General features: G+C 41.2%; 1 protein-coding gene across 3 annotated transcripts in view; it reads right to left on the minus strand.

Annotated features, from left to right (window-relative positions):
* The window catches only part of VGLL4 (vestigial like family member 4), a 73,449-nt gene that overhangs the window by 48,380 nt on the left and 6,062 nt on the right, over window positions 1-19,007 (minus strand). For all 3 annotated transcript variants that reach the window (XM_032121155.1, XM_032121152.1, XM_032121154.1), the window contains exon 2: window positions 18,112-18,188. In XM_032121155.1, the coding sequence (XP_031977046.1) occupies window positions 18,112-18,175 (64 nt within the window). In that variant the 5' untranslated portion in view covers window positions 18,176-18,188. The remainder of the gene's footprint in view (window positions 1-18,111; window positions 18,189-19,007) is intronic.

The raw sequence follows: 19,007 nt of genomic DNA on the forward strand, positions 1-19,007 counted from the left end.
AGATCCCATTGGGGCTTGTAGGGGTTTTTTGGCAACAACCACATTTAAGTTTGAGTGAATATATAAAATATTCACAGAGGTGCTGTGTGAAGCCTCTGATTTATCAAGAATGTTTGCCATTTTTCAATGGTATCTTGCAGCTCACAATTTGCAGTAGTATTTCTCTTTTTGTTTTTTCTTAGGCTGGGCTGAGAACACTTCAAAAATGCAGCTAAAGCACACACAACAGATCAATCTAGTTTATCTGGGTGGAAAAGTTGTTACATGCTAATTAAAAACTTGATAATCTTTTCTGTTATTTGCATACTAATTTAAATTTCTGAAGGGTTGATGATAATCACAAACATAATTCAACTTGAACTACAAAGAGTCTCAAACACCACCAGAGCCTCCAGATGCAAACAGTGAAGTGCAAACATTGCCATGCCCTGACACTGTGTTAGCAGGGCAAAGAAATTACTTTGTATTCTTCCAATATGAGGGGATAAAAAAAAAAAAAAGGAAAATAATAAAAAAGAGAGAGTACTAAAGAAAAAAAAAAAAACTATTTTAAGTCAGCTTGATGCTCAGGCATCTGAACAAGTTTTAACTTAGGAAAATTAGGAGCCAGACCTTGTTTAGAGGTTAGATTTCAAAATTACTGTGCATATCCCTCAGCTTTGGGAAGAAGCAAATCCAGTTTCCAGAAGCCACTAATTACAGGGTTTAGAAATAAAGCAGAGAGCTCCAAGATCACGAGAGCTCCAAGATCACGAAAGTCTTTGAAAACATTTCCCCTTATAGCTCACTTGGCAAGACATAAAATATACTCTTTAAAATATAAATATATATACACACACAGGGCCTAATTGAGCTTAGATGTCAACATATGTAAATCTATGGAGCTGACCTTGCTTGCACACAGACTGAATATTACAATAATTAGAACTACCTTATAAATGAGATAAAACCAGGATTCCCAATGCTGTCCCATGCACTAAAATCAATCACCCATTTTCTTACAAAACAGAATAATTTTGGCTTCTACACATTAAAGCAATTACTTATCCTAAATATTAAGATTAAAATATTAATAAGTACCTATTGCAAAACCCAATTATAAAACTTGCAACCTAGTCCATTAAATTTAAATGAAATTTCATTCATGCTCTAAGGCTGTTCTTTTCCAATTGAGGGTCTTGTTCTCTATTATTGAAAAAGTATTTGACCTTAATAATATTTTTTACCACACCAAGAAAAAAAAAATTGCCCAACCTTAAACACACTCTCACTTATCCCAAACTGCAGTGCTCACACAAACCCAGCCACCCAGAGAACCTTTGCTCAGGATGCTGAGGAGCATCCTCTGGATCAATAGAAGAAAAAAGAACAATGAGGTGATGCCCTTGCATTGTTTATTAACACAAGAAGAGTAAGTTTTAACTGTATCTGATTTATTCACACACACACAGATGTGTGCAGTGCTCTGTAGGACACAAGTGGAACGTTATCAATTGTATTAATTCCACTAAATGAATACTGCAGAGAATGCCCTTGCTGTCCAAAAGTACAAATTCAGGTCTCAGAAAGAGAGAAATAATAGGAAAAAACCTCACAAAAGTAGCCAAGCCCTCCCTGTTCCAAAACACAACCTTCCAACATTGCTGCTCTGCAGCCAGGACAAGGCCTGACAGTGAATGGGAGCTGAAACCCTTTTTCCAAAGGATCAAAGTCACCATTTCCATTTCCACAGCTACACAAGGCAAGACATTTTTCCTTCCAAAAATGAAACCTAGAGAATGCTGAAAATTCTCCACCAAAGCTGTTTTTCACTGGAATCAATGCTAGCTTTTCTTATTGTGCTTGTGCTGTTTTCACTTTAAAAAGGGGGGGGGGGGAAGGGTTTTTTTCATGTTTTGCATTAAAAAAGACACTTATTTGTTATTAACTTCCAGCTTTCTGCCAAAACAGTAAAGTCTTTATTTGCATTTCCTGTCACTTCCCCTCTGCCAGCTCTACCCTGCTTTTCTTAGGGATCTCACAACCATCCCTCACCACCTTTAGCAGAAGGGACCGTTCTTTAACCCCAAATGTTGGCTTTTAATTTACCAAAAAGTCATCAAAATCTCCCTCTGGTGAGCACTGCCCATGCCACAGGTTGTACTCAAGGCTATGAGGAATCCCAGGTGCTGCAGGAATTTGCAGTGACCACAACCCAAGCTTTGCCATGTTTCAGCACTTGCTTGTTTTTAACCCAGAGAGGAAAGGATCACGACTCCCAAATTTTACCCACAAAAAAAAAAAAAGCCTGGGGGCTGCAGATTTATGGGTACAGATCAGTTTTTTCCCCCAAGGCTCACATCTACCACCCCTTCACTTCCCGAAATCCAATTTTTCCCAAATGCCACAAATATTCCACAACGTCCTCAAAATTTCCTCAGCCTTTTCAAGGGTTTCCCATCTTAACACCCCCTTCCACTCACCTACAAGCTCCTCTCTCTCTCCCTCTCTTTCCAACAATCTCAACACCCTTCCTCAAGATGTGTTCTCCAGACACCCTAAATCCCATCCCTCTCTTCCTGAACGAAGAACTTTTCCCAGCAATCCCACCTTACCCGGAGCCCCCCCATCCTCTCTCACCACAATTTCCCAATCAAAGATTAATTCTTCATGACCCAGGATTTAAAAATTCCCTGTTTCCCTCTGAATCAGCCACAGCTGCTCAGCTCCCCTGGTTCTGGCTCCTGGCAGCTCTGGAGCCACAGGACAGCACCAAAAGCTACTCGGTCATGGGACACTGAGATCCCCAAACTGAAGTGACAGATCACACTCTCAGACTGCCTCCTTATCTCTCCCTGTCTTGGTCCTTTTCCTCTTGACCTTTAATTTCCTTTCTCTCGAGCTGCAGGTGCTCTCAGATACGTGAGCTCAAGATAAGCAATGTTTGCTTCTCTAACTCAGTGATACTCCACCTTCTTTCCAAAAAAGCTGGAAAAAGAGATGTCCTGAGTATACTGGAGTTCACATCCTCCTCCTTCCAGAAGAAATGGTAAAAAAGGCATTATTTTGTGACAGGACTGGTGGCTAAAGAAGCAGAAGAGTCCTAATGGTCCCAGCAGCTCCTTCTGATAAAGACGCCACTCCCCTATAAACAAATCCCAGCTCCCAAGCAAGAAAAAAAAAAAAAAAAATCAGCTGTAGGTGGTGAGCTGAGCTAATTACGTAAATCAGACTATTGCCAAGAATTCTGGGCTTGTTGCTTCCAGAAGTTGGAGAAATTGAACTGTCATATGAAAATGAGTGCTCGGGCTGGGCGAGGACAATTAAATGAGGAGTCACATCCCTGGTGTGAAGCGCTGATTTGCTGGAACAATGATAAACCAAGAGGCAGAGAGACACGGCGTGCACCAACAAGCATTGCAGCCAGGCATCAAAGTCAGGCAGTGGAGCCTCAGAATCAAAAGCTCCCAGTTTACGACCTTAATATTGAGTTTATGTCAGCCTTGGAAATGTGTCTGGAGCAAGAGCGGCTGCCAGGTGTGTGAGCAGCCCTGAGTAACTGTTCATGAGCTCCAAAATGCTCACACACACACACCCCAGGAGCAGCCTGGTGCTCCCAGCACTCCCAGCTCAGCTGCTTTGCTGTGCTTCTGGTTTAAAAGAAGCAGCAGCAAAAAGGTTACAAAGCAGAGTTTAACAAAAAGCCAAAAGTCCTGAGCTGGAGACGTTCTGCTCTTTACCATGACATGCCTTAGGAAGCTGTTTTCAGGATAAATAGTGTAATAAAATACAGACATGTTTAAAGAGTATTGCTCCTTTTTTTCCTGCATGTTCTTTATGTTGCAACTTCATAATATTGCAAAGTTTTGCAATACTGATGCTTTTCTTAAAGCCCCTTTTCTCCCCTGAGCACCTGAAGATATTGCATACAATTTATGTTAATGTTTTTTCAGCTTTTAAATCTAACAGATAGAAAAAAATAATCATGTAAATTAGGCCTCAAAGTGAATCCACAAGCTCAGAACTGGAAATTAGTGAAAACCTTTGAACTGAACATTTTTGAAGGCCAATCGTGCAGCGCCAAAATGTTTGGGTTGGGCAGAACACAGCAACTTTTAAAAAGTGCAGATGGATAGACTGTCAAAATACATTTTCTTCTTAGGTGTCTCATTCATCAAATGCACTCAGCCATGAAGATATCTTCTGTCTCAGAACAAATTCACTATCTTGAGCTTTCTCTGAAGCCAGATACTTAAACATCCATAACACAATGGAAGAAATTATTGTATGTTCCAGTTACTTTCCACAAAGAGAAGAAAGAACGCACCTAGACCAAAGCCATGTATTTTTATTTTTGAAAAGGTGAATTCTCTAAAATCTAATACAGACAATAGATTAGAAATATTACATGCACAGAACTTCTATCTGCGAGGAACCTCACAAGCATGAATACATTCAGATTTCACCTGAGGCAAGTATCCACCTCTATGGCAGCTGGAGAAATCCAGGCAGGAAGATGAGATTTCCCTGGAGGCACAGAAGCCAGTCAGATCCTGACTCTCCTCGCCGGGCCAAGGACCACGCCTTGCTTTCATCCACTCTGGTAATTACAAATAAAAGAACTCTTGGTCTGGATGTTCTTTTCGGGCAGAACCTGTCTGACCTGTTAATGCACTGACAATGTGTTCAAGAAGCCACCAGCCAGCCAGGGGAGCAGCTTTATTAAAGGAATCCTGGTCCTGCGCGGTTCTCGTGGAACACCCTCCTCCTCTTCCTTGCTCCAGCCTGTGCTCAGGCTGCAAACTCCTCTCTACAGCCTTGTTGATGGGGGATATAAACTCAGATTCTTCCAGGGACCACACGGAAGGTTGGATCTCACAAGAAAGTGAAGCATTTACCCTCTGCATAAGAGAGAAGCAGCCAATTCCTGCCTGTGCATCCTGATTTGCAAGCCCAGCGCTGCAGCAACCAAAATGTTACCATTTGGGAAGCCGGTTGAGTTGCATATCTTCCACATTCCCGGATTCTTGTGACCCTTCACGCATCTCAGTGAGCACAATCTGCTTCTTAACTTCAGCTAAAAACCCTGACTTTAGTCTCAGGAAGATGTCCACTCACAGTTTCTCTGTGTGAGGTGAGATACACCCAGATCAAATATAAGAACGAGGACTCCACGTCCACGAACCTCACAATAATTAGAATTAATTACTGTTCATGGGAATAAGCCCTGGCAAGGCAGCAGCCTCAGTAAAAAAATCTGCAGTGCAGATGATCCCAAGATCAAAGTTCACCTCAGACTTATCAGCAGCAGGATGCAGCTACAAAGGGAAACTCACCATCGGTTATATCAGATATCCCCACAGATTCTCCCTGTGCACACATCCCTTCCACAGGGAAAGCCAGAAGAACATCAACCAGGTGTCTGTTGATTTTCCCAAACAAATAATCCTCCCAGCTCAAAAGCCAGTAAGTCCTTGATACTTTGTCAGGCTGCAGCAGATTTGCCACAAGTAAATTCATGTCACTAACAAAATAGGAGATCAGCTGTGCTGCCAGCGTACAGCAACACTCACACATCACCCTGCCAAACCTTCTGTCTGAATTCCTATTTTTATTGAATTTTATGCCACCAAGAAAATCCATCTCTGGTGAGCTGTGTACCATCTCAAGGCTGTGCTTATTCCCTGAACACAAATGTGTACATGTGGAACACGAGTTTTTAAAGTTTAACCCACCCTTCGCAGCCTGGCAGCTTCGCTCTGCTCCCACTGCAGTCACCCTTCTCATGTCATTCCTATCTACTGAAAGGCAGTAACAGACTGGTTTTTATACCCCACTTTCTCCTCGGGTTTTCCACATACTGAACAAATACGGAGCCCTCAGAGCTCTGCCAGCCTCAGAAGTGTTGGTAAACTGTGCTGGAGCTTCTCTCCAATCAGACCAACACAGGAGACAACCATCACACTACTGAATACTTCAACAACACCGTTTCTGTTGAGCTAATTTAGGCTTTGTTTTATACTTCCAGACAGGCCAACCAGTTCAGCTTAAAGCCTGCTCGATTTAGGTTTCCTTTGCTTGCTGGAAGATTGAATTTGTGTCAGGAATGTCCGTGCAGTGAAGACAATCCCAAAGAAACCAATTAGCCACAGCAGCCTGCACAGCAGCTGGCTTGGGACTCAGCACCAGGAGTGATATCTGAGCACTGCCAGAGGTTATCAAACACCCAACAGTTTGCAAAGTCTCACAGAAAAAAAAAAAAAATACTATAAAAAAGGGATCCAACTGGGTTTGCTGTGTTGCATAACAGAGGTTCAGAATAAATCCTGCACCTTTGGATGCCAGCAGCAGAATTGAGCAATATTGTTTGTGATAAGCTCAGCACAGCAGTGATTGCAGACAAACAGGTCCAAGCGCAGGGTGTCAGCAGATGGCAGAGAGGCCTCCCAACTCAATCAGCACACACAAATCCTGACAGAAACAGCAAGTTCTTGTCTCCTCACACTTACATGTCTCCTCTAATATTCCAATTACAAAGCTTACTCTTGGTCTGATCTGACTGAAGTGCAGTGAGCCCTCTGAAGATTGGAATCAATGAAGATGTTTGTATATTGATACAGTGTGTGTTAATCACATCATCAACTCACTGAACTGATGCTGCTGTGTCATGATAAGGGTCTGGTTTCACAAAGTTGGTTTCCTGTATTGTTTTCCAAGTAAAATTGATAATACACAGCCTAAAACTGGGAACAAACTAGGGGGGGATGTATTGATGACACCAGGATTTGTCCTGCTGTTATTTAATCCCTGATATTATTATTTTATCCCTGCCATTGCACCAGCACAAGCTGTTGTCACTGATTTAAATCACAACAGATTCAGCACCTGCTTCTCAGTACAGTGACAAATGCAAACCCCACAGTCTGAAAAAACAGTGATGGGCTAAAATATGATTGTAGCAGACTTTAAGGAATAATGCTGCAGCTCTTAAAGGATCTTTTAAGTTGTCAGTTCCTTTCTCCCCACCTCCAGCTTAATTCCCTGTAGAATTCCCTATGCTGTTCCAGTTTCCTTCTCATACTTTTGCTTCAGAAGAACCTGGATATTGAACCTTTTAAAACACTTACATATCTAAACTCATAGCAATTATGAGCTAAAACAACAACTCACTCCATGGCAAAGAAATTGTACTAAGAATGTTCTAACACAGGACAGCCTTGTCCTTCTTTCACCCCCATTTTCACCATTTCTCACCTCTTCTTGCACTCACTGTTAGAGTTTTCCACCTTTGGAAGAGCAGCTATCAAATTGCAGAGGTACATTTCAGTTAAAGCTGATGACACAACCCTCTAACTGAAACAAAAGTACCTTCCAATTATTTCTTGCTATTTCAACAAAATGCAAAAGAAACTCTAATTTAAAAAACAACAGCTATTGCTTAAAAGCATTAAATATTTTAAATGTTTCATTACATTAATAACAATTAATTTCTGCGCAATCAAAATAATCTCAGTTACTTCACAAATGACATTGCGTGGATTTCCTTACAGCCATACAAAATCAAGGACACCAATTCACATGGAACATCTAATTAAATAGCTGGCCCATGGAATTTAATCCCAGCAATAAGTTGCACACTCATTTGCAGCCTCCAATCTATGACCCACACACCTCTGCCTCCATAATGGCAGGTAGAAAGAAAATTAAAAATAAGACCTCAGAGAATGCAGAGAGTAAATTGAAAGAGACCTTTAAAAAAAAAAAAATCTTCATTTACAGCTTCTATTTCTCACAGAAAACACCAGTTATTCTACAGCTACCAGAGAAATTACTTATCTTCTCTATGTTTTAACAATCAAAAGTCACAAGGTAGCATCATTTGCATAAATATTTTCCTCTTACTTCAATGAACATGCGATTTCAGCAAATTAAAAAGGAAAATTATGATCCCTTTCCAACTTAATGAGGAGCAGGAATCCAAAGAGGAAAGGGAAACAAGGAGTTTGTAAAAGTATATTTGGAATCTGTCATGTCAGAATGAAAAAAACTTTGTCCTAGCCAAAACCAAGATAGAACCCAATCTGAGAAATAAATAAAAGGTCTTCCACAAAACTCTGCTTTGGTACTTTACAGATGTTAATTGAAATTACTGCAGTGCTACCAGAACCTGCTGTTATCAATAAGTGCAGTTGAGAGGGGAGCACAAGGACATGGGTTGGAACAGATCAACAAGGGAACAGCCTCAAGCAGTGGTAAAAATCTACATTTTCCTATTGTCAACCTTCCTCCCATTACTAATTAATATTTGAGTATGACTGAGAGCAGAAAGTGGCATTAATGGGATTGCATTAAGGTCAGTGGAACAGCTCCTAATGCCACTGGGCCCTATTTCTGAGGAGCAAAAAGAAAATAAATTTAGGATAGAGCTGCCAGGTTATTAAAAGGTCAGACACACATATGCATGCAAATCTGAACAGATGACCATAAAAAACAGTCTAGGCAGGGACATCTAGACTGGGAACACAGCAGAGTACAGGCAGAGAATAATATCCAAGTTTTTATTACAACATGACACCACTGCTCTACCTATAGGCATGGATAAATTTAATCTTGAATTCTTGCAAAAACAGAGCCCTTAGAACCCCAGTGATTGTGTCTCTGGCCATTCAGAACCCCACCACATCCTAATTGCTCACATAATCTCTGTTCTGACATGGCACTACCCCTTTAAAACATGCCCTGCCAGTTGTTGTGGAAGTGGGTATGGTGAGATTGGGTTGGATAACTCCGGAAGTGAACAAGAAATCCATGAAATTCCATTCCTGATGTCAACCCACATTCCAGCTCTGAACTCTGCTGCATGCTCTGGGAAGTGAGGAGCCAGCCTGGACAGAAAGTTAAAGTGACCTTTAAAGGCAAACCATCTGTTGGGAGTCATGAGAAGCTCAGCCCAAGGGATGCGGGGAGCTGAGCCGCTGCCCGTGGAGCCACAGGGTGCCCGCGGAGCAGCTCCTGGCAGGAACCCGCCTGCCAGGCTCATCAAGAACAGACAGCTCAGAGCTCTCCACTGAGATTAGTAACTCTCATTTCAAAAAATGCAACAAACAAAAATCTAAATGTTTCTCAATTTTCCAAATTCCTCTTTCTTTCCGCAGAAGGCAGCGGTGGAAAGCCCGTTACTTTCCTTCATATGCAAACATTGACAAATGATATTCTTAATAAGCTGTGCACCTATTTTATTTAACATAGGAAAAAATTATTGATTGATAATTTTTAAAGCTAAGTAACTACCCAAATATACTTCTAAACTTGGAGTTCATCATTTTGAAATAAAGCAATAGTTTGAGTAGGTATAAATGTAACATAAGACGATATAATTATGTAAGTACCAGCATTCTGCAATAAATATACTCTGAAATAAAAATATTCTGAAACAAAAATATTCTGAAATTCTCCCAAAGCCAGATCCTTGCACAGTAAGATCCCAGATTTCAACACTGCTCAACTTGAACATACTGGAATTCCAGAGCACTACTGGAAAACCATTATATTGTCTATTGATGAGGTAAATCTAAGGATAAAAACAACTGAAAGAGGTCCTTAATAGACCTCATATTTTGGAGGGGAGTTCAAATGGGAAAGTGGAAGTTTTGCATGTTTTATAATCAAATATTTTTCCAGGTCAGGCTAAGCAAGAGGTGCATTAAGACACAGAAACTGGAGAGAGGGAGGGACGGAACCATGGATGAACTGGGTACTCTTCTGTCAGGAGCCAGATCCACCCAGCTCCAAAGAAAGCAAATAAAGGCAGGAGATTTCCAGTAATAAAGTTATAGTTGTAACACACAGATGTTTTCACACAAACCAAACAGACAGCGTGGGCATGACCCAGAAAATAACAGTAGTTGCTGCTCCTGGCACAGCTCCAGCAAAGCCCAGTGCATGTACTGAAACTGCTCCCTTTGAAACTGAAAACACACAAAGGGCCATTTCTGCCCAACTGTTCAGGATTTCTCTGCCTTACGGAGCAATAAATGTGTATCTAAAGCAAATTTGTGCCAGCGCTATGAAATTATTATCACCAACAACGCTGTTGCAGGGGATGCACAAAAATCCTCTTGTGGTGTTTTGGGGCACCTTTCAATGAACGTGTCATTAAGCTTGAAGTCAGAACAGAAAGGGAAAAATAAAATCAGAGGAGAGTAATAAATCACTCTCCACTCTTCAATTTGCTAAATAAGAAGCATTTCTCCTTTTAAGCTTATGGATGACACAAGTTTCTGTGGTGACATTGTTTATAGCTGCCCTGCCGATTTGTAGCCAGAATTCTGCTTTCACAAGTAATTGATTTTTGAGTCAGCAGCAAGAGATGGGGAAAAAAATAAAAGTAATTTTGGTGTTTGCTCCTTGGGGAAAAAAATAAGTTCTCTTCAGGCTGAAGCAAAGCACTGCTGCTTTTTTTTTTTTTTCCTTCTTGAACAACAGGACAAAATGCAGAAGTTAGTAAAGCAGAGTGTTAATTGACTGTATCCTCTTTTTGTTTCACAAGCCATTCCATCGGATCACGCACCTTGGACTGGAAAATCCATGTTCAGATCCCTCCTCCTGCAGGTCAGAATTTGAATGGCATTCCAGAAATAAAGTCTGGGTTCCCAGCCAGGGAAAAGAAAATCCCAAACAGATGCTCATTAACTAAGAACTTGCATGTTGCTTTTTACAGCAGAACTGTAAAAATTCTATGATGATTTCACTAAAGACTGTGTGACTGAAAAGGGAGTGAAGGTTGCATAGGACCACCTCCATTTTAAGGCAATTTTAACTGCTTCTAAAAGAATTGGGTTTATAATGCTGAGCCTGGTTTAAGGCACGGTGTTAGAGGCAACAAGGAAGTTGCAAAGTGCTCTATTCCAACCCCTCCAGACACTTGATAAAGTGCTGAAATAAGTACCTACAGAAACAAGCACAAAAAAAAAAGTAGAGAAAGTAGTAAATATGCCAAATCCAAAGTGCTGCTGAAATCTTTTAACTCCTTTCCTCTCACCAGTTCTGCCTCGCTGCCTTTTCGTGTGTGGCACTGCCATTTCCAAGAATGTCCTGTGTGTCCTCTGTGCTCTTACAGGACATCCTGGAAAGCACCCTGCATTTTTCTAGTCAGCCTGCAGTACTTCTAATTAGCAAAGAACTACTTTTTTGCTTCCTAAAACCAAATTAAACACACCAAATCCTACGGACCACGAGAAGAATGGGCAGATTTCCACAACCTAGCACATTCCAGTTGTAAAACCTGGTCCATTTCTGCAGTTTTCATCCCCACCAGAAAACTTCACAGACCGAACCTAATCGGTGAATAATTTCCCTGCGTTGCTGGGGAATTCAGGCTGTAAGAAATCCGAGTTCTGGTAAAACAGACAAGCTGAGCACAAATCCCAAGCCCAGCATTAGAGACATGACAATCATTTAGGAGCATGTGCACTGACAAGTTCCATATGGGATGTGCTCTCACCCTTGACAGCGCGGTATTCAGCCAGCTGTGATTTTCAGAGCCCTGCCTGGTATCTGATGACAAATTCCATCCCAGCGAGAAGATTCCTCCCCCTCCACTTGCCAGACAACATTTAAAGAGAGAATGTTTCAGCAAACACCGTTTACGTGGGTGGGGACACCACCAGCCCCCATATTTTATCCCCAATGAGCTGAAAAGGGCTCAGGAAGAAAAGCCACATTGTGTGGCTGCCGCTGCTCAGGAGCTCTGGGCAGGAACATCTGGGATGCTGAAGGATGCTAGGACGTGTTTACAAACTGCAGGCTGCTGAACTTTTGAAAAATTAATTCCAAAGGAACACGCAGGCCCTTTGTTCCTGCAGGAATTTCCAGCCCTCCGCTGGCTCTGCTAATGGGGCTCCCCTGCTACTAAAACACATCGAGGCGCCAGGCTGACAATTGCCCCATTTTCCAGCCTATTTAACAAGTTGAAAACATTCTTTTATTTTCTTGCTACAATAAACTCGGAGAAAAAGAGGGTGAAACTTTCTGGGGGTAAGAATAATTCATTGTTTTTTTAAAACAAAACAAGCCAAGCAAGCAGCTGTCCTACGTAACACTCCTTCCAAGAAAACCCTAAAATTAATGGGATGGCCCTGACACCACTCACAGGAAGCTACTCTGTGAGATACTGAGTAATATAAACAGCTAAAGCTTTTGGAAAGACAAGAAGTGGGATATCAGGAACTCACTCATTCAGATATTTGACTGAAAACCAGATTTACTGATACTTAAAACAGAGACAATATTAGTATTTTCTGTGTGGCTCATCAATTTCAAAGCAGAACACTCTGCATGTTATTACTCAGAGTTTTATTATTTCAAGCTTTTGGTATTCGTACAACATCAGATGAGTCAGGCTGCATCTCAAGGATTGAACCACTTACGCTTTTCCATCACATTATTACTCAGCTGAAACATCACATTTCCATGTTTTTCCCCTTCCATAAAAAAAAAAAAAAAAAAAAGGATTATTTATGTCACAAATTCCACTCCAAAACTAACAGGACTCCACCACTGATCAAATATTACTTAAATGACAAACTGATAAATGTACTTTTAACACCTCTCATAGCTGTTAAGGGATTACAAATGTAGATTTTTGCTGACACTGCTCCTCAGAAATTAGAGCTTCTCCTTCAGGAAACTTCCGTTTCTCTTTTGCTGGACAGCACAGATAAGCTCTGCCCACAAGCACAGTTGCTAAATCATAAAAACTATTCTGTTACTTAATTACATATTAATTTCCACAATTAAAGAATTCAGGGTATCAAAGTGAGTTGCAGAACACCACAGTCTAATCACACCTCTCATTTTTAAGACTTTTTGTGTATATCAAATATCTGCCTCTTCTCTGAACCGACCTGGCAAAAAGACAATCAAATCAATATTTGAATTAGCCATAAAAGAAGAAACAAACATCCATGTGGTGAATCCATTTATATTCACATGAAAAATTATCCTGGAAAACTTCTTATCCTCCTCTCAACCAGACGAGGTTCTGAAGAAGTTGGCAAGCTCTAAATCAAAGTTCGTGCTGGGTTAATTAATAAGAGACACCCAAGAGCTGACAAACCCTGATTAAAAACCCCCAAACTCCGAAAGCACTAAAAAGAACACACATACAAAATACTGTTAAATTTATTTACAAAACGCAAAAGAAAAATCTGAGTTCAAGTGGTTGTGTTGCCCTCAACCAAGCAGGATTGCAGCAAGTATTGTCCCACAAAACAAAAAACTGCATTTCTGGAGGAGTCCTGGAAGTCACAGGAAGGAAGATTTTTAGTAGAAGCATCATATACAACCTTTTCATTCTAAGGAAAATTCTTATTTAGGCTGAATTGGGAAAAGCCAAGACAGGGATTTAGTCAGTCTCTGGAATGACTCGCAGGTAGAGGAGCAGAACCCAACACCTTCCAAAGCAAGGAATTTCTTAAGGACACAAACATATTTTAGATGTCAGAAGAACCCTAAACACGCTCCAGGATGCTCTTCTTAAACCAACTGGATTCCCTTGCACCCCTGAAGCAAAAGCTCCATGAATGAGCAGCAACACTGAAACCTCTCTGCACTCAGAACACAGCCAAGACCTCTTCCATTTATTTCTTTGTTACAAGATTTGCTGGTTTGGACCTACCTGTGCCAATGAAAGTACAAAGGGCAAGCTGTATGATAACAGTGTGCCCCACTGGAAATTTTTCATTTTTCTGAGTAATATTTTGCCATAGAGTATTTCTTGTCCTTACACTACAATTCCTCCCAGTTCTACTTGGAATGGGGGGAACTTGTGAGCAGAAAACAAAGCAAGATTGTGACACGAGACTGCTATTTCACTTCTGTGCAAAAATGCCCTCCTGTTCCCCATTTTTCTGAAGCAGGTGAATCTCTAGAAAAAGGGAAAACAAACCCCACACAACCAAACCAATGCTGAAAAAAACCTCAGAATCCTCCAAAAAACAAACTGCAAATGATCCTTGAGACTTTCTTTGCACCAACTGCATTCATAGAGCAAATTCCATCCAATTCCTCACTTTTAGTCACCCAAAACACCTTCAGGATCAGTGCTGATGTAACTGTTCCCACAGCAGGATGGAAGCTCTTTAAAGTTCTGCAAACATTGACATTAAAACCTGCCTCAGGCTCACTGCCCATAATTTGCCATAAATTTACACAACAAACAGTAGCAGTGTGGGTGGAAAGTCATGGTGATGCTGGAAATATTTCATCATTAATATCTTCAACACAAATAACAATACTCAGGTCTAATTCTGCTATAAAAACTGCTTGTTTTTTATTTAAAACAGTAAGCTTAAAGAGTCATCATCTTCCTCAATAGTGCTAAAAAATAATAAATTCTCCTCAACTCAGCCTTGAAGCAGGATCTTTTTTTTTGGGATTAGCTATCCAAAACAAATAATCATTGCATATTTATTCATGAGGAGGTAGCAGCCAGCACAAAATTCATGCTCCTAATGAACTCCTGATACCAGTGAGGAACAGTAAAAACTCATTGGTGGCTCTTGTCTACATGAGGATTTTATTACAAAGTGGATTAGGGCAGGGGATTTTAAAGCACAATAATTCTTCTGTACTAGAAGTATCAACTGTATGGTCTGGCTTAATTATTTGAAGTGGATTAAACTAAACCACATAAAAGCAACTGTTGCCAAACAATAACACTGTTCACTGGCAAGAAGTGTGGAACAGCAATTCCAGGCTTCCCTGCACGCATGTGACTGATGGCACATGTGCAAGGAGCATGGCTTCATTAAAGATAATTCCTTTTTTTTAATGCAGCTCTGTATCAGTTTTGCAGAACATAAATCAAGGCTCAGCAGGTATGGACTCGGTTCAAGGCATTAAAACACAAAGCTGTTACCCAGGACTTGGTGGTGCCATTTATGAGCTGTCTCCAAACCTTGCATTTCCTTATGGAAGTGTATTTTCTCCTGCTTGCCCACAGCAGACTTCACTAAATTATCCTGAGGGAGTGAGAAAAGACATGGTTTGTCTCATTCTTTCCCATATTTTTAAACTGGGCTTACATATTGGAGCTCAAAATCCACACAGTGCTCACAACACAATCTGCAAGCACAAGTCCTGCTTAGTATTTTCCTTCCCTGTTTTCTCAATAGCAAGATTATGCTATTTAAAACTCTGCTTATAACTGCAAGACCAGTTCCCAAACCCCTTATATGAGATAAATACAAAATGCTAATCCTCCTTACTGCTTGAATACTTGCTTAAACCCTACCAGCTTATCCTGTGCTCCTCTAAAAGCAGCCAAATTGAACCCTGAGCAGATGAGAAATCAGAACAACTCCAGCAAGAACAGTGCAGGGAAAGAAGAGGGACAGAGGAGTAACAAGTGTCAAGCACCTCAACGGAAACTACAAAAATCAAGCTCACAATACCCCAAATTCTATAAGGTTTAAGGCATGATAACAATGAAAAACCAGCACAGATGCACATCATAGAGATGGTTACTTCTTCTAAATCCCATTCCTGAAGCCCTGGAAAGATCCCAGCAAAACCTTACAGGTTCCACTTAGAGATGAAATAGTTGCACGTTACCTATAGCTCCTCCTCAGGATAGACAGACTTTTTATGGCCTTTCCTCCACTATTGACAAGTCAGAAAGGAGTGACAAGCCTTTAAATGTCTGGCTAATAATGACATCAGTGCCTGTGTCCCTTCATTCAGCCTTCTCTTCATTTTTTATTACAGACCCACTGTACCATAAACTTCAGTAACTGCTTACATCTCTGTGGTAAGAGTTAAAATCCAAAACTGCAGTAGCCATTTCTGCTCCATAATTAATCTTTCCCGTGACACAATAGTTAAACAAATGTGGTTCATAAGTTTGCATTGCTAACAAGTGCAGGATGATTTAAACTGGGAGCTGTTGAAACACAGTCCACAGTTCCTAAACCAGAGAGGAGACAAAGCAGCATCCAGGGTTAACTTATCACTGACCAAGGAACGTCCTGCCCAGTATGGAAACTGGGGGAATCAACTGGGGGCCACCCATCAGTGCTGGCCATCAGTCAGTGGGTCTGTCTTGGGTTTTATTCCTCTTTCTCTTTTCATTTTCTCTATTATAATATTTTATTTCAATAATTATATTGTGCCTATCTCAACCCACAGGTTTTACCCTTTTTTCTGATTCTTCTCCCCATCCCAGCAGGGCTGGGGACATGTAAGGGAGCAGCTGTGGCACCTGATTGCTGGCTGAGGTTAAGCTCATTTCTTTAAGTACTGCTAAGTTGAAAAGCATTTGTTTTAAACAGTTCTAAGACACTCCAGTATTACTTGGCCCTGCAGTGAGTGCCCAAGGAGATAAGAGGATCCTTCACATTTCAAAGCATTAAATTCATCAACACTGGTAATATTCCTGCACCCCTGGTCATGGCTGGAATACTGGAAACTCTGCAGAATTCTGTTTTAGACAGAGCAAGTGGGGATACAGAAATGCAGACAGCACCACTGCTAGAACCTCACTGAAAGCTCAAGCCTAACTGCTAAATTCAAGATCAAAACTAACTTCCAAACTAAATTCTTTTTACCCAGAACGAAGCCCTAAAGCTGACACAGAAAGGCACAAGCTCAGGGACTGCTCTGCTCATTTCTTCCTCTCAGCAGCTCCTCACGCTGCAGCATTTTGGGGTGTGATACAGCAGCAGGGCAAGCTGGAGACAGCACAAGTTAGAAGCTGCAGAGTGGCATAAATCTAATTAAGTCTAAGTGGTAGGACTAAAGGAATGTAAATTAGAACCAGATACACATCAGCTCCCTCACATGCAAGTTGCACTGAATCAGACTTCCTCTGGATTCTCTAAATCCAGCCCAACATTCCTACCCTGTGCAGCTCAGAATCAAACTACAGTCTTAGGCAATAGTTAACCAAAAAGAATGCATTTAAGCTCAAGAAAATTGAGAATACATATTCAAAATATACTTTTTAAAATGTAGCCAAAAGAAATCCCCCCCCCAGGCCAAAACCATGGTTGAAATTATTTCCTCAAGGAGCTCCACTGCTGTTCATTTCACCAGTAATAGTCAATAACTGGGGCAAATCAACCAGATCATCCCTCTGTAGTGGCACCACTGAAAACTTGGTACTTATCCAGCAGCAGAGTGAACATGCAAGAACAGCAAAACCAACGTTCATTACAAAGCAGATTTACAGCAGTAAACCAATTATTTTATTCAACATTCAAGGCAAACAGTTTTCAAAAACATCTACGGAACAAAGACCAAAAAAAGAAAAGCTGCATTCATCTTAAAAGGTGATTTTATGCTCAGAAGCTACTCACAAAAGCAGCTTGAAATCCAAAATAGAATTTTTCTAGTCAGCACCTCCTGAGGTTGATACCCAAAGTGCACACACTGCTCAGAAAGCACCAAGGACACTCACTAGTGAGCATGCAGGTGACAATCTGATCTGTGAGGTGGCACTGAAGCGTGGCAGAATTGAAAATATTGTTCTAACGTTAGTTACCCCACCTGAAACTCTTACCCTGAATGGTAAAAGCAAAAATATTACCCAAAAAATGGGCAACGTGAGCCTCTGACTGTGTTACAGTCCTGTGACTCCCTTTTGCTGAAGTGAAAGGCAAATGAAGAGCTCCTCACTAATGACAACAGTCACTCCAAGAGTTATCCACTGAAATCTTTGCAACCCCCTGGTGCCCACCCAGCTGTGTGTTCTTAAATGAGAACAGGTCTAACCAAAATTATCAGGGAGTCTGAGTTCCCGAACTGGCCTTAGTTTGGCAGCAGCTCCATCACGGCTTTTTGTCTGCTAGCAATGCAAAAGCAACTGGGAAAAGAGAGGAACCTTCACATGAATTTATTTTAGAATAACAGCAGGGATTCTCTGCTGCCCACTGACCAATTTAAACACAAGGTGTTGGGTTTGCACCAGGGGAAGACAACCTCTGAAGGGTTTTCTTCACCTCTACATGACCCTGAAGACAGTTTTCTATACATCTTGGGCTCAGTAAAATTCCAAGCTGGATCAAACCAGCCTCTAGGCTGATCCACAGTGCAAACATAAAGCAGCTGGATCCAACAAGGCAGGGAACTTACGTTTCTCATCATCAGCGTGTACCAGAGATGCTGCTCTCGACAAAACATCCAAGGGAGTCTCCATTCTTCTCTGGACCCTGCAAAATTCAGAACCAAGGTTTCAGAGAGTAAACTTAAGGCAACGCTCTGGGTGCTGTGCCAGCTGTTGAGAACACCCCACAGCAGGTTTACAGAAGGAAGCAGTGATGCACAACAGGAGCCCGGCAGCAAAAGCAATCAAAACCCCAAGTTTCTGCTGCTCTTTTCGTGTTATACCAGCACAGGACTCACTAGAAGTGTCATTGCTGAAAACACTGGGATTGGCTTTGCCACCAGCTGCTCACCCAAACAAAGCAGAACACCAAGCCCCTAGTGCTGGAGCTGTTACACTGCTCACACAGCTGTAACAGGGTTGTTACCACCTGCTGCAAGTGGGTTTGCCTCCCACCCCAAAAAACAGCTACTGGAGACAATACCCAAAGGTGCAGGGACAGCTGGTCTGGATTGCTACAAGGGCATGGATTGCTTTAGATCCTCAGGATCCCATAAACTTCCCCTCCATACTCTCTCCTATGCCCAACTTAGAATCATCCAAATTTTATAATTTTATTAAGATTTTTTTTTTCCCCCACCAATAAACACATAGTTGAACTCTGGGTATGTGTATGTAGAACCACACACAGAACTGTATTTTTTTCAATCATAATCACACTTCAGTAGCTGTTTGTTCCCTGGGTTTTGCCCCTTACAACACACAATTCCCATGCACAAAGAATTAACCCCACCACATTAAAAATGCCTACTCCAGCACTACACCAAGCAACAGACTGCCATAACACCAATGATTGTATAGCAGCTCCTCAAAAAAAAGTCCCAATATGAAATTCCAAAAATATGAAAGGGAAAGGAAGGAAGAG

Source organism: Corvus moneduloides, chromosome 11 (assembly GCF_009650955.1).
Source record: "Corvus moneduloides isolate bCorMon1 chromosome 11, bCorMon1.pri, whole genome shotgun sequence".
Taxonomy (NCBI): Eukaryota; Metazoa; Chordata; class Aves; order Passeriformes; family Corvidae; genus Corvus; species Corvus moneduloides.